Source organism: Pantherophis guttatus, chromosome 6, assembly GCF_059756535.1.
Source record: "Pantherophis guttatus breed Tessera chromosome 6, ASM5975653v1, whole genome shotgun sequence".
NCBI lineage: Eukaryota > Metazoa > Chordata > Lepidosauria > Squamata > Colubridae > Pantherophis > Pantherophis guttatus.
The window spans coordinates 44,084,617-44,100,956 of record NC_142068.1 but is presented as its reverse complement, the minus strand read 5'-3'; the positions used below and the strand labels follow the sequence as shown (position 1 = coordinate 44,100,956).

Sequence of the window (16,340 nt, the reverse complement as noted above, 5' to 3'; positions counted from 1 at the left end):
AAAAACCAATAGCATTCACTGCCTGAAAATGGTCCAAATCCTTTTCTTTTTACAAGAAGAATTGTGGCCAGCATTTGAGTACAGTTGTATCTTATTCCGTATCCGTTTATCTACTGCAATCAATTTTAAACAGTCTTCTTCAACCAGCTGATCTCTATTATTGTTGTTTTATATTAGCTACTACGATTCTACTTTCAGGATTCAAATCCTATTGAGGCAGGTTTTAAATATGATCAGTAGTGATAAAAATAATGTAAATGGTGGGTTAAAAAAAAACCCTAAAACTTTCTAGAATCCTAGCCAGAGGACAATCAGTGACATTGGTCCCTACATTGGATGTAGGGAAAAATCCAACAGAGAGGTTTCTGGGTTGGTGATTGCCTGCCTATTTGCCTTCCTCTCTCTTTAAGAAAACTACTCACAGGCCTTTCAATGGCAATGACTCTTGGAGTAAGGAGAGAGATTCTAGTGAATAGATGTTTGCTTCTGGCTCCCATAAACCTCAAACAAAATAGTGTAGAACAATAAATTAGAGCATCAGTATTTAAATTACAATCAGCACTTTATTTCAATAATAGCAATTAATTAAGGAAATTATACTTAAGCCTATTGTTGTTCCAAATTTTCCAAAATCTCTAGTGAACAATAGTTATATCTCACCTGGATTAAATCTGTTTGTTTTTTATCTCCTTAGTCTCTTATCTAGAATTCCCACTGCTTCTTTAGAAACAAGAGATTTAGTGTGTTTATCATTACTTTTACTAGCTTTCTATATGGGCTTTCTCCCTTTTCCTGTTATTTGCAATTCTGCAGCTATGGTTTGTTTATATAGTACCTCAGGCAACTTAGTGAGTAAACTTTTTTTTTGCTCTGGTACAACACCTGGTTCTTCAGCATGCTATAAATATGATTAATTTCTAGAATGAATGTTAGCAATATCTGCAAATAAAAAATGTGATGGTAGAGAAGATAACGGAAGTAGGAGAAATGAAGGATGATAGTTGCCAGATTTAGTTCAATATTCACTTGGGAAGAATCTAAGGCACGGCTGTCAAACTCACGGCCCATGGGCCAGATGCGTCATGTGCTGGCCACGCCCCTGCCTGGTTTAGCGAAAGGGAAAAAAGTCCCAATACGTCATGTGATGCCACCCTGAGGATGTGAGCTTGACACCCCTGATCTAAGGGGCTTGACAGCATATGATACAATACTTCCAAGGGCCATAAACAGCAGTAGTAATACGCACAAGATTCTTAATCAAGAAGTACATTGGTTTTATCTAGCAGCAGACTTCATCAATATCACTTGGTACAACTTTTCCAATAATGTAGCATTTCAGGCTATAAGTAAATAGGTAGGTACATGTCTTTCTAAATGGTACACATAGTAGCTCTTGGCAATTACACATCCTTGTAAGATAGATCAATGTTGTTATATCACTGAGAAATTGTGGCATGCTTGTGGCAATTTTTATGGTTGTGCTTAAAATTGGGACTTTACATCTTCACGTTTTACCGCTCAATCACAACACTGCACCAGATCTAGAATAAATACCCTTCCATCTTGGAATGGAAAGAACTGTAGTTTTGTTTCTATATTTTTCTGGGTTCCAGGTGTATCACCATTTTGATTGTGTGCTAATACATAAACTATCATATCCAAGAGCCATATTGTTTTATCATCTTCCATGTGATTTGAGGAATCTGACAGGTTTCCTGATCCTAATCCTGTGACAAATGGCACTATCATTTTTCTTCTTCATTTTCTAATACCACCTACATCTGCAGATGTAAGAAGGATTCCTTGCCTTAAAATCTTTGTCTTTTAAAAACAAATTAATTTGACTCTGCTAAGACATAGGGAGTCATTTAAAGTGCTTTCTGAGCTCAGTGTGAAGTCTTATTACAGATCAGAAGAAAATAAAACATTTCAGGACCCCTGAAGTTGCAACAAGGGGGACATAGCAAAAAAAGCTGAAAGGGCCAAGGAAATTGGTTTTATCTTTGAGCATACAATACTAGCTACTAAATATATTTAATTGATACCTTGGCAATAGAAAAAGTAATCTAGGTTATCTTTCTGCAAAAAATAAAAAAAACAAAGGACTGTTTCCTTGGATATCTTCACAAAATGTAACTGTGGCTTTAACAAATTGTTAGCTATTTTCTATGGATGCCCTAAGGCTGCTAGAGAACAGACCAATCTATGGCTTGAAGCTAAATATTCAGAACTTAGTTCTGGAATAGGTTTTTGTGGTAGTGTAAGCAAGAGCCAGGAGTGAACAGGAGCTCTTTCTTTGCCTTTATGACCTGCTTGGGGATCAAAATTGTCAGAATGTAAGAAATTATGAGCTGAGTCAGCCAATGGGAACTGTTTGGTGACTAAGAAACAGAATCTGTTGTGAGTAGGGGACATGGCTCGGAGCCTGGGCGTGGCTTAGCTTGACTGAACTGTATCTATATAAGGATTATTATTGCTTCTGTTGCTTCTGGATTCTGTGATTTCTGGTTCTCTCTTCTGCTGCATGGGTATTGTATACATGTATCATGCTTCATATTACTGTATATAAAGACATTTCTTTTATACATGAATCCTACTGAATTATTTACTTGTATACTGGTTGGATTGTTGCAAACTCTAAGAAAAATGCATGGGGAATATTATTAGGGAGAAACAGCTTAATATTTGCAGGGACTTTTCTGCTGATGAAGAGCCTTAATACCTGTGGTGTATTCCATTCTATATGTGAATATAATCTCCCCTCACCCCCAAGAACTACTTCAAAGGAAAGAACTGGTCTACAACCAACTGCCATGGGAAGCAAAGACTTTCATTAAAAAAATAAGAAAGTTGGGTGAAAACTAGTGCATCAGTTTGAAATATTTCAAGCTAATCTGAAGGGACTTGAAAGTAGCAGTGAGACAACTGGAAGAATATACTGATGCATTGGGAAGAGGGAAAGTAACCCTGCAAAGAGGAAAATGGGTGGAGAAGCCTGTAAGGTAGCCTGAGGAAACAAAGATAGGTTAGTAAGGGTAAGGTGAAATAGAGCTACAGTGGGGATCCTGCATCAGGAAACAATTATACTTTCAAAGAAATATGATAATAACAGTTGGAAGGGATTTGGGAGGTCTAATCCAACCTCCTGTTCAAGCAGGAAGCCCTATTTACCACTGCAGACAAAAAGTTGTCCAATCTCTTCTTTAAAAAACCCCAGCATTGAAGCACCCACAACTTCTGAAGGCAAGTTATTCCACTGATTATTTGTTCTAACTGTCAGGAAATTTCTCCTTAGTTCTATATTGCTTCTCTCCTTGATTAGTTTTATCCATTACTTCTTATCGTGCCTTCAGGTGCTTTGCAGAATAGGTTGATCCTTTCTTCTTTGTGGCAGCCACCTAGATATTGGAACATTGTTATCATGTTACTCCTAGTCCTTCTTTTCATTAAACTAGGCATACCCAATTCCTGCAACCATTCTTTGTATGTTTTGGCCTCCAGGCCCTGATCATCTTTGTTCCTCTTCTCTTCACTTTTTCTAGAGTCTCAATATCTTTTTTATATCCTGGCAACCGAAACTGGATACAATGTTCCAAGTATGGCCTTACCAAGGCATTATAAAGTGGTATTAGCACTTCATGTAATCTTGATTCTATCCCTCTGTTAATGCAATCTAGGACTGCGTTGGCTTTTTTGGCAGCTTCAGCACATTGCTGGCTCATATTTAAGTTATTGTTCACTAGAACTCCTGGATCTCTCTTGCAGCCACTTTTGAACCACCTATTCTCTACATGTGCTTTTGGTTTTTCTTGCCTAAATGTAGAACTTTACTTTTCTCACCACTGAATTTCATTTTGTTAGATAGGGCCCAGTGTTCTAGTCTGTCAATGTCCTTTTGTATTTTGAGCCTATCTTCTGGAGTGTTGGCTATTCCTGCCAACTTGGTGTCAGCTGCAAATTTGATGAGTTCCCCTTCTATCTGCTTGTCTAAATCTCTTGTGAAGATATTAAGAGTACTGGGCCTAAGATAGAGCCTTAGGGTACCCCATTGCATACCTACCTCCATGTAGATGCAGTTCCATTAAGGACTACACGTTGAGTGTGGTTTGTCAGTCAGCTACGTTTGTCAGCCATCATCTGGTGATGATGCTGTCTAACCCACATCTTTCTATCTTATTAAGTAGTAGGTTGTGGTCTACTACTTTTGTCACTTTGTCAAAGAGATTTATATATAAAAAATTGCAGCTATTTTCATTAGGAAGTTTCATCTGGTGGCAACCAGAAGGAGAGACTTTTCTGCTGGTACCCTTTCTTTGGACCATGATCCCCTGAGAAGAGATCAGCTCTGAATTTAATGGCCTCCTGGAAGGCCCTGGAAACTTGGTTTTATAATCAGACCTGGGGATCCAATGGAAAGTTCTCAAAAAGGCTGTACTGTGTATAAGAGTCTAATTGCAGTATCCACGATTTGTGGTTATAGTTTTCAATTGTTTTAATGGTTTTATATCATTTGCTTTGACAGTTGTTTGTGTTTGCTTTTTAATTGTGTAAGCTTTTACCAGAGTCACATATGTGAAATGGGTGGCTATATAAATTGAACACATAAACAAACTGCTTTAAGAATAATAAATTGAAATAATTTTACTGTAGTAAACAATAGGAACATGTAATATGTTTATGAGATTATTTTTTATTTTCTTGAAATACTCTGTGGCATGAATGGATACACAAGTGCAACGAGAGAGAGAGGGAGGGAGGGAGGGAGAGAGCTTTTTATAGTGAATCCCCAAATGTGGATCAATGAAATAGAAAATGCTATTCTTAGAAAGGCTGTGTAATCATCATCAGAGTTGCATTGATATGAGCTTCTTTAAGGGGAAAATCCTCCTTGGATTAATTTTATTTACCTATTATATATGAATTTCAAATATTTTTTTTCTCAGGAAAGAGAATATATGACGACAACTCAGATTTCTGACTTTAGTCTAGATCCGTGATGGCGAACCTATGGCACGCGTGCCACAGGTGGCAGGCGGAGCCATATTAGTGGGCATGCGAGCGTTGCCCTAGCTCAGCTCCAGTACGCATTCATGCAATGGTCAGCTGATTTTTGAGCCTTCTGGACCCACCAGAAGTTGGCAAACGGGCTGTTTCCGGCCTCCGGAGGGCCTCTGGGTGGGTGGGGAAGGCTGTTTTTGCCCTCCCCAGGCTCCTAGAAAGCCTCTGGAGCCTGGGAAGGGCGAAAAACGGGCCTACCAGGTCCACCGTGCCATCAGATGCCAAAAGTGGGAGGAGCACGGGTGGTTGCGTGCACATGCACGGGGGGGCAGGACGCATAGAATTATGGGTGTGGGTACGCACACTTGCGACCACCCCGCACTCCCCCCGCTTTTGGCATGCGATGGCAAAAAGGTTAGCCATCACTGGTCTAGATTTTCCCTTCTTATATCAGCTGATTGGAGAAATGCAAGGAGGAATGAAGTCTGTTTAGCACAGACCCAAAAATTGAAAAATATTTACTCTTCTATACTTATAGACTTATGGTTTATGCACAGGACTGAGACTCTTAATTAGAAATTCAGTGCAAATCATTTTAGGAGAGACGGGTTTCCATCCCTTCTTAATTCAATTATTCGCAAGAGCACACTGACAGTCACAAAGCCTGATTATTCAACTGTTCTTTGCCAACTGGGCCACTCAACCTGAACAAAAATGTAAATGTGATGAAACTTTTGACACAAGAATTTGGGGTTAATTTTAGTCCAGCATAAAGCTCCAAAAAACACGGGAACAGCCATCTAGCATTCCTCAGCTTCTATAACCCCAGGAAATTATGAGAGTCCCAAATGTTGACAAGCATTTAGTATGTATAGTGGTTATTATGTTATTTGTTAGAATGACCTTTAGTATTTTAAATGCAAAGACATGACTGTTTCTGGTTTTTAGGCTGAATATTGTTCAAGGAGGGGAATCTGTGATTCTATATTGATGAAATTGTAATATATGTGAGGCTGGAGAGGAGGAAATCTTAAGAATGAGACCAGATGCTATCATTACAAGGTGTGTGGCTGTGAATTCTAGTGCTGTACAGCTAGGTGACAGTCACTTCTCATCCCTATGAAGAAAGCAATAGCAAATCACTTCTGAAGAACCTTGGCAGGAAAACTGCAGGGACTTGTCCAGGCAGTCTCTGATAATTGGACATGACTGAACAGAAAAAACAAAAGTAGTTTGAACACAGCGGATGCAAGTTTTAACAACTAAGCAAATGGTGCCCCTCCTCAAGCTTGACATTATATATATGCTTGTCAAATAAAATAAAAAAATAATAAAAAAATAAAAAAGTAGTTGCTAATCAGTTTCTAATTATTAACAAACTTTAGGTTCCTGGTTTGACAGAAAAGAGAGGAAAAAGAAACAGCACTTATTTCAGCAAAGCCAATTTTGTTGTTTCTTAGATCAGTGACAACATCTCCATTAAAGCCTACTGGATAGGTAGTAGGGGAAAAACACCCCCTCCCCCTTTTTGCCCTTTCTCTCCCCAGCAAACTGGTTCATCTCTCCAACATGACTTTGTGAAAATGTTTTGTGTTCTCCGTTTCAGCTTATCAGTGATGGTGGTGTGGTCTATGCAGAAGCACTCTGGGATCATGTCACTATGGATGACCAAGAACTAGGTTTCAAGGCTGGCGATGTTGTTGAAGTCATGGATGCTACTAACAAAGAATGGTGGTGGGGCAGGATAATGGAGAATGAAGGCTGGTTTCCAGCCAGCTTCATACGGGTAAGAACCCATGTAACCCTTCATCAATGAACTGGGGAAAGAAGATAACCTGAATGCATCATTGTGTGGTTTAAATACTGCTGGTTACTTATTTTAATATATTTTTCATACAACAATAATTTGTAGTTATCTATCTTTCTTTTTAAACTGTGTAAACCTATTTTTGGATTATTACTAGATGTTTTGTATATTTCTCATATTTATTCAGAAAGACGGAAAAATGTTGGCAATTGCATTGGTCTTAGAAGAACTATCACTTCCCATGATTTCAACACCATATCTCTGGGGATGCAGTCCAAGATTATTAATGATGTCATTCATGTTCCCTTCTATGGTGCTTAGTTTGAGTGGAAGAAGAAAAGTTATAAATACTTGATGTTCGAGTAAAATAAAAACATATTTTAGGATGAAGATGCAGAGTTGAGGAATATATGTTATATAGCTGTCTTATGTTACTCGTAATATGCTGTCATTTGCTCTATAGCCACATTAGTAAAGATAAGTACTTCCAATGGATTCTTTATATGCTGGGGATAAAGTTCTTTTCTAAGATAAAACATTGATCAATGATCCTATTGGCCAATTATCTAATTCACCATCAACAAATACTTAAACTTTAATATCATAAATTGTGATATTACACTGGACATTCAGGAGGTGGTGAAGTACAGGATACAATAAGAGAATATGAATTATGCAATTTTTAAATACCATTTTCTTCTCAAAACATATTTTGGATATCAGTTCCCAGAACTTCCAACAGGCTTTGCCATTTTTTAAATTGAATTTTTGATGTGGAACACTACAGTTCTTATTGAATGGAAACTAATGATGGGCAAATTCTCCCAAGCTTGGGACTGGCAATTATACACAAAAGTGTATAATTATAGAGAGTTTTTTTTGTTTCCTCTAAGAATCCTGCATAGAATCCTGCATAGCCTGCTCCAATCCTTGAGTTCGGGAACATAGAACTCCTCCTTGTGAAACCATATCTTTTATTAGGATAGGATCTGCATCTCTTTATTAGAAAAAGTTTCTTTCTTTCTTCTTCTTCATATCTGTGATATGGCTATGGTTCATTACAGTTACCTCTAACTTTGGTGCATGTTTCTTCTAAGATGCTTAAAAGAGTTTGTTGTCCTTGAAAAAACAATAGAATGCAGCAATACTAGAAATATTGGAAAAAGAATGGTCAGAGTACTTTCTTGGTTCTAGACAGGAAGCAAAGATGTTACTATTAAAATAGATGTAATAATAGCAAAACAGACAAATGGATTTCTAGATGAGATGGAACAAAGATTAATTAGGGATTTTTAGGTCCATACCTTGAGCCAAGGCTTTTCAAATTCTCACTAGATAGAATACATCTCACAGGCTTGATATTTTCTCATGGATGCCCAAACTCCACCTCCCTCTCAGTAGTTAAATAATGTTAAGATAATAATGCATATGTGATACAGCTCCGAGTAAACCAGGATGAACCAATTGAAGACTATCCTCTGAAGTTAGAAGACGATCGGGAAGAAGATGGAAGAAATGCTGCTCATCGCTATGGAATGGGGCATACAACAAAGGATCAAATGAGAACCAATGTTATTAATGAAATTCTAAGCACAGAAAGAGATTACATCAAACACCTAAAAGACATCTGTGAGGTAATGAAGCATATAGGTAATATGTGTTGTTTGCTAGTGTACGTTAATCAAAGATGTTGATTGGCTCATGTTTAAGAATAGAAAGAATTCTAAAAAGCTCTAGAAACATAGAAAACTGACAGCAGAAAAGACCTATTGATCCATTGAGTCTGCCCTTTGTTTTTCTTTTCTATGTATTTATTTTTTTAATTTTAATTTTTTAATTTAAGTTTTTAATTATTGTCAGATGATGGACATGTGTTTATCCCAAGCATGTTTAAATTCAGTTACTGATATTTAACTCGCTACCTTCGCTGGAAATATATTCCAAGTTTCCACTATTCCACTATTCTTTCTAACATTACTTTTGAACTTCCCGTGTTCTTAATTTTTGCTTAATATTGAAAAAACTGTCTTCTAGAATCTTATTCACACCCTTAATATATTTGAAAATTTCAATCATGTTCCTCTTTTCCCTTCTATCCTCCAGGCTCAGTTCCTCCATCTTTCCTGATATCTTTTGTCCCTCAGACCTTGTACCATTTTGTTGCTCATCTCTGGACTCGCTCAATCTTATCAATATCTTTTTTTAAGTAAGGTCTCCAGAACTGAACACAGTATTCCAAATGGGGTCTAACTAAAGCCTTTTATAGCAAGATTAAGACCTCATTTTTCTTGCTGGTGTTTCCTCTAATGATGCATACCAGAGTTTTGTTTGCCTTCACAGCTGCCTGTCCATAATGTTTACACATTTTGTAGTCATCTCTATAAGTATATCTAAATCATTTTCCTCTGTTGTTCTGTCTAACACTGTATCCCCATACAGTACCCTACCAGAGGATTCTTTTTCACCAAGAGCACGGTCTTACATTTAGAAACAATGAGCTGCAGTCTCCACATTTTCTAACAAATTTTCAAGCAATGCAAAATTGTTTTCCATGTTAGGAATACCTCCAGGAACGTCAACTCTATTATACACCTTTGTGTCATCAGCAAAAAGCAAACCTTACCTAGCAATCCTTCTATCATTTACAAATATATTGAACAGAACAGGACCTAGGACAGAGCCTTGTGGTACATGGCTAGTGACTGGTCTTTGTTCAGACAGTGTCCCATTAACATCACACACTGGGATCTATCCCTGAGCCAACTTCCTTTCCATTGAACCATCCAATGATTAAGCCCTAGCCTGTACAACCTTTTAAGGAGCTCGTTATATAGAACTATCAGAAGCTTTGCTAAAATTCAGGTAGGTTATGTCCAGCACCACCTTCATCCAAAACATTTGAGACATTAAAAAAAAACCCCAATCAAAACCCTTCTCATCCTCTATTAATCTATTTCTTCTATATATAAGTCCTATGCACTGTATCCCTTAGGGAATCTTTATTTGAGAGACCACACGAATATGACAATTTCTACCACTTAGACCTATTTTGAATTGAATTGAATGCTTTATTTGGCCAAATGTGATTAGATAGACAAGGAAGCTTCTGGTTCAGAAGCTCTCAGTGTACATGCAAAGCAATAGGATAATAATCAAATAATCAAATAATACCAATAAAAGGGGAGAGTAAAGAAGATAATAAGAATAATACTACAGCCATGCTACATGGGTAAATACACATATACATTAGACAGCACTGTGAGAATTAAGTGTTCAACAGAGTGCTGGCGCAAAGGAAAAAGCTGCCCCTATGTCTAATGCCCTATAGTCCCATCCCAAGGGGAGTAATTGAAACAGTTTATGTTCAGGATGTGAGGGGTCTGCAAATATCTTCTCAGCAGTCCTGATCCACACAATATATAGGTTTTCTATGGAAGGCAGGCTGGTTACAATTGTTCTTTCTGCTGTCTAAACTATCCGTTGGAGTCTGTACCTGTGCTATTTGATTGCTGTACCAAATCAGGCAGAAATACAGATGGAAATATATAGAAATACAGATGGCAGACTCAATAATTCCTCTATAAAAGTGTATCAATAGCTCCTGGGGCAGTCTGAACTTCCTGAGTTGATGCAGTTGTTGTGCCTTTTTAATGATGGTTCTAATGTTAAGTGTTCATAATAGAAGAAAAAATAAGGTCAATTTTTTGCTGAAATCTGCTATTTTCCTTGTGACTCATCATCATCATCCTATATAAAAGTTTATCAGGAATCTGAAAAAACCAAACTGAATAAAATGCCAGTGAATCATTTCTTACAATTGTAAAGTATGCTTTTTTGAGTATGATATGTAGATGCAATTTAGTTTCATTTAATGTAATGCTGATGTTATGTCTGTCTCTAATTATGGGCATCTTAAAAGTAGAGGTATCAGTCTTTTGAGTTTTGAATGCAGAAATTCCAGGTTTGTTTTTATAACAATTAGTCTTTTCATTGCATGTCAATAAGAGCTAAGTTGCTGTAGCACCATTATATTGGTGTTCCATCTATATAGCGTTCTGACTAAGAATGGAACTGCAGATTATCATGACTCTGCCTTACAAATCTTGATCCTTTCTAGGGCTATATAAAACAATGCCGTAAACGAGCAGACATGTTCACAGAAGAGCAGTTGAAGACTATATTTGGGAATATTGAGGATATCTACAAATGCCAGAAAAAATTTGTTAAAGCCTTGGAGAAGAAATTCAACAAAGATTGCCCACACCTGAGTGAGGTTGGCTCTTGCTTCTTAGAATATGTAAGTTGACATTTGTGCAAGTAAGCAAGCTAAAGGCCAGGTTTATAAGGCATTCTGGAAATTGCAGTTAGGTGACACTATCCCACAGTGAAATACACCCATACCCTTCAGGTGCCTGAACTTCAGTCCTAGAATTCTGAGCAATGTCTATTCTGGATAGGAAATTCTAAGAAATACCCCCCTTCCCCCCACGCACAAACACACCTGTGATGGAGTGGCTGATGTATTATGAATGCTCACTCCAAAGTTTCATTGAGCTCAGTGAACCCTATTCCTGGAAATTATACTTACAATTATAGCCTGAAAGAAGAAAACATTGACAAGGACATTCAGATAATTGTAATAAATTATTGTTTTTATTTAAACAATAAATATTTTTGTATTAACTTTATGTTTTTAGTTTATACAATTTTTATATTTTATGATTGTAAGATGAGTTACCCTGAGATAAGATTACTGACAAACAAACAAATAAACAAACAAACAAACAAAGCTATGTTAAAGATTAAAACCTGACAACAGAAAAAAATGAGGACTAACTAGAGCAGGGGTCAGCAACCTTAAACACTCAAAGAGCCACAAAGGTCCTAACTGTAAGCCCCCGTTCAATTTTGGAGCTGACCAGAAGTTTGGTTAACCCACCATAGAGCAGACAGTTTTCATAAATTGGCTACCATGTGACCATTTTCATTTGTCCACAAGAATAAGAAATAACCAACTAAGCTCTGAGAATGTCCATCTAAGGCAGCTTTTCTCAACCTTTCCTCCCTGGAGAAAATCCTACTGAACCAGTAGTAATGGGTTTTGAAACCCGCCCCTGAACATTAGCATAAACTGCAAGCTGAGTTGTGGTGTGTAAACATTCCTATTACTGTGAGTACGTGTATTGTGTGACATGTGAAATAAAAAAACAATGATTTTTTTTTAAAAAAAACACAACCTCTCGTGGAACTCCAATTGAGAAAGGCTTTTGTCCAACTGAATTAATGTTATTGTTCAAGATTTTACATGATGTCGCACTCATAGATTTTAAACTACGTCCCTTTGTATTTTGGGTTAGGCTAGATTATTCTGGTTTCAGAAATAAAATTGATCCTGTTCTCCATAATATATATTTTTTTGCTTCCAATTCAGCAAAATGAATTCCAGATTTATTCGGAGTACTGTAACAATCACCCAAATGCTTGCATGGAGCTTTCCCGGCTTACAAAAGTGAACAAATACGTATATTTCTTTGAAGCATGCCGTCTCCTTCAGAAAATGATTGATATCTCTCTGGATGGTTTCCTCCTAACGCCAGTTCAGAAAATTTGCAAGTATCCCCTACAGCTTGCAGAACTGCTGAAATATACCAATCCACAGCATAGGTAAGGAGAAGTGAGGAATAAAAAAAAAATAGATGAAAAGAAAAATGTCATTATGTTTTAGTTATCCTAACACCTTTTGTTGGGTAACATTCCTTTGTAATTAAATTTAAGCAGTATTTTTCTTAGAGATCTAACAAGTTATTCACCTTGATGGTCAAATTTCATCCCCCCCCCAATAGCCTTTAAAAACTAGTTGCCTTCTAACAGAAGAATGATTGCAAATGATTACTGTAGGTTTCAGAAGTTCCTTCTATGAAATCCTGAGATTCTACGCACAATTTCCATTGCCTTTATCAGAAAGTGGCATAAGTTGCAACAGAGATAGGAAAATAATAATCAATTTCCTTGCAGGATCAACAGAGTGAGGGAGGGTTACTTCAACACTTGGAAAAACAAATATTTAAGAACAATAAGCATAACTGATAGGCATTGCAAAGGTTTGTAGTTTAGAAAAATAATAACCCAGTATCAAAATGTTAAGTACAGTGTTGTAATTTCTCCAAATAAGTAGAGAGAAAATTAAAATTGGGGTGATGACATATTAATTGCACTCTCTTTCTCACTGTCTCTGTCTCTCTGTCTCTTTCTCAAATGAGAGATAGAGGTAGATATATTTCATTTTGACCCATAATTTCCTTGCCAATTTCTGGAAGTCTAGTTCTTTACATTTTTGTTCAATTTTTGTTCATATCTCTAAAGGAATCTATTTCATCTGTAGGGATTTTAAAGATGTTGAAGCTGCTTTGAATGCCATGAAAAATGTAGCACGGCTCATCAATGAAAGGAAGAGGCGTTTGGAAAATATAGACAAAATTGCTCAGTGGCAGAGCTCAATAGAAGACTGGGAGGTAAAATGCAAACATCTTCAAAACAAGGAGCCACATGAGCATTATTGTTGCTGATGTGCATAAACTCATAACTCATCTACTGGATAAGGGAATACCATATACTATCACCCAAATTAATACATTTTTACATATTTTACTTGATAAATTAATCTACTATTTCTGTCTGCTTGTTATTAAATTAAATAACCCTATAAGTTTGCAAATATTCCTGTTACTTGGGGCCAGATGCTTAGCAATAAAAACCACAATTAAGCTAAATTAATTCTTAGTCTGAATTACAGTTACCCAGGAATGTTTTGACTGTAATTAATGCCTTCCATGTTGTTTTCAAATGGACGGCATTTGTTGAAAATAGACTCTGCTTCTGTTTATAATGTTCTGTACTTCAGAGCCTTAAGTGATACAAATTGTCACTGTTTCCTTAATAGTTATCAGCACAAGCACATCATATGGTCATCTGTCAAAAGCTTAAAAAGTGGAGAAGCATTTTCCTCTATCTGTCTTACTGAGAAAACAAAACAGGGGTTGATAAAGGGAAGACCTTCTTTTAAGGTAGTCATACACTGGCCACAATCTAACACAAAGCTAAATGCACTGAAGTGATCCACAGTAAATGTGTTAAAGCTTTTGAGTAAATGTACATATATATTGTACGTTTAATTTAATTTAATTTAATTTAATTAATTCAATTTAATTTAATTAATTCAATTTAATTTAATTAATTCAATTTATATGCCGCCCCTCTCCGAAGACTCAGGGCAGCTCACAATACATTAAAAAAAAACATTATAAAAAACATTTAAAAATTAAAAACATTAAAAACATTAAAAACTCATTCACGCCATTCATGGCCGGATCTTGTCAGATCACAAGAGCGAGATCAACAGCCCCAGGCCTGTCGGAAAAGCCAGGTCTTCACTGCTTTTCGGAAGGCCAATAGGGTGGGGATGGTCTGGACCTCAGGAGGTAACTGGTTCCAGAGAACTGGGGCTGCCACAGAGAAGGCCCTCCCCCGCAGGCCCACCAGCCAGCATTGTTTAGCTGACGGGACCCGGAGGAGACCAACTCTGTGGGATTTTACTGGTTGCTGGGAGCTATGCGGCAGAAGGCGGTCTCAAAGATAACCTGGCCCTGAGCCATGTAGGACTTTAAAGGTAATAATCAACACTTTGAATTGTGACCGGAGACCAATAGGGAGCCAGTGCAGCTCGCAGAGAATTGGTGTAATGTGGGTGTACCTAGGTGCACCCACGACAGCTCGCGCGGCTGCGTTCTGGACCAACTGTAGTCTCTGAACACTTTTCAAGGGTAGCCCCATGTAGAGCGCGTTGCATGTGCTTTGGAGCTCCTCTCTGCTGGATTGTGACCTTTTAGACACCATAAAGAAGATTAAAATACAGTATTGATTTACTGTACAATTGGTAATCATACCATTTTGGGAAATAAAGTCAATTGGAGTTCAATATATAAAATCATATCTCCCATGGATATAGAAGACATACTTGTACTAAAATTCTGAATCTGCTCTGGGGTGTGCTCAACTTCAGTGAGGCTTATTCTCATTGAAGCATGCTTGAGATTGTATTCTGTATGTGTCTAAATTTAGCTCTAGGAAGCCCTTCTTTGACTTGCCAAAAGTAGCATCGTCTAGTTATGTTGGATCACAGATCCCTTTATTCTCAAAGCATGTTACTTAGTAGAACATTTTACTCCAACCAGATTATTTTCAACACTTACTATAGAATAGGAGGCCATTTTACAGCCAAAAATCACAACAAAAGATTAGCCTCACTAGGTTTAAATGAAACAGCCATTCCAGTCTGACTTACATAAACCAAATGATGTAAAACCCATGGGAACCCTCAGGAAAGTATGGCTTAGGCTTATTTTTAAAATTGTAGATATTTAGTAATTCCAAGTAATTTTTTGTTTGCAAGATCATTTGTCTTCTACATAATAAAATGTTTAAGAATGATTGGCAATGATAAGTCACTTGATATAAACTGAGTTATGTAAGATTAACTGCGCCACTTGACAAGTGGAGTCATACTCTTCTTAAAAATAAGAATAGCTTATAAAATAACACTAAGATCACATCTAACACATTGTTTCAAACACTTTTCACTATTTCCAAAGGGCAAGGGAGAAAGGAAGAAAAATTGATTTGGAATAGTAGCAAACGCTTTTATGTGGATGCCCTGATTTTTAGTCTTAATGAAACTAACCCAGAGGGTGCAAAGTTGGAAGATGAATAATAAGCCATTTGTGACCCTAGAGACTTTCTGTACTAAGCTGCTGGATGTTCCTTATCCTCTTCTGTGGAAAAGAAAGTGATGTGCCCTTCTGTTTTGACTGACAGGGTGAAGATGTCCTTGTTAAGAGTTCTGAACTCATCTACTCTGGGGAGTTAACCAAAATTTCCCAGCCTCAAGCAAAAAGTCATCAAAGAATGTTCTTCCTCTTTGATCATCAACTTGTATGCTGCAAGAAGGTAAGCTAAGAGCTATTGCTGCCTCTGCCCACGTGCACTGTCTCCTGGTGGCAGAAAAATTACATCTTTGCTCAATTGCTTTTTAACATTTGGCATTCAAGCATTTTGCTTAAAGAACATGACAGAGTGTTGCGGGTGACCTTATTACACTAAGCACCACTGTTTAAATAGACCAAGGAAAGAATCTGGGAGAGAACTCTGCCAAAATGCCTATAAGGCTGAAGTTTCTTTCAGGCTGGCTTTCTGTGCATTTGTGTTAAGATTATTAATGGAAAAAGCCTGTTGTGAACTATTCTGCAATGCTGCAGGAAAGTTAGGTATTTAGCATTTATAAGAGAAAAGATGCAGATGAAAATGCTGTCAAATTAAATCTACCAGAATTGCCACCCTTGTTCTTCCTTAGAATTTAAATTCTACAGATGTATGGTAAGACAAAGAATTCTATAAATATTTCCAACTATTATATGTAACCATCCAGTTAAGCATTAAAATACAAGCCTAAGTGAGAATCCTCAAAGGATATGAGCTGTGC

The 16,340-nt window shown here is 37.1% G+C and overlaps 1 protein-coding gene across 7 annotated transcripts in view; it reads left to right on the top strand.

Annotated features, from left to right (window-relative positions):
• The window catches only part of ARHGEF4 (Rho guanine nucleotide exchange factor 4), a 180,322-nt gene that overhangs the window by 158,554 nt on the left and 5,428 nt on the right, over window positions 1-16,340 (top strand). For all 7 annotated transcript variants that reach the window (XM_034439791.3, XM_034439789.3, XM_087872759.1 and 4 more), the window contains 6 exons: window positions 6,605-6,784; window positions 8,245-8,439; window positions 10,923-11,102; window positions 12,237-12,469; window positions 13,188-13,317; window positions 15,677-15,808. In XM_034439791.3, the coding sequence (XP_034295682.2) occupies window positions 6,605-6,784; window positions 8,245-8,439; window positions 10,923-11,102; window positions 12,237-12,469; window positions 13,188-13,317; window positions 15,677-15,808 (1,050 nt within the window). The remainder of the gene's footprint in view (window positions 1-6,604; window positions 6,785-8,244; window positions 8,440-10,922; window positions 11,103-12,236; window positions 12,470-13,187; window positions 13,318-15,676; window positions 15,809-16,340) is intronic.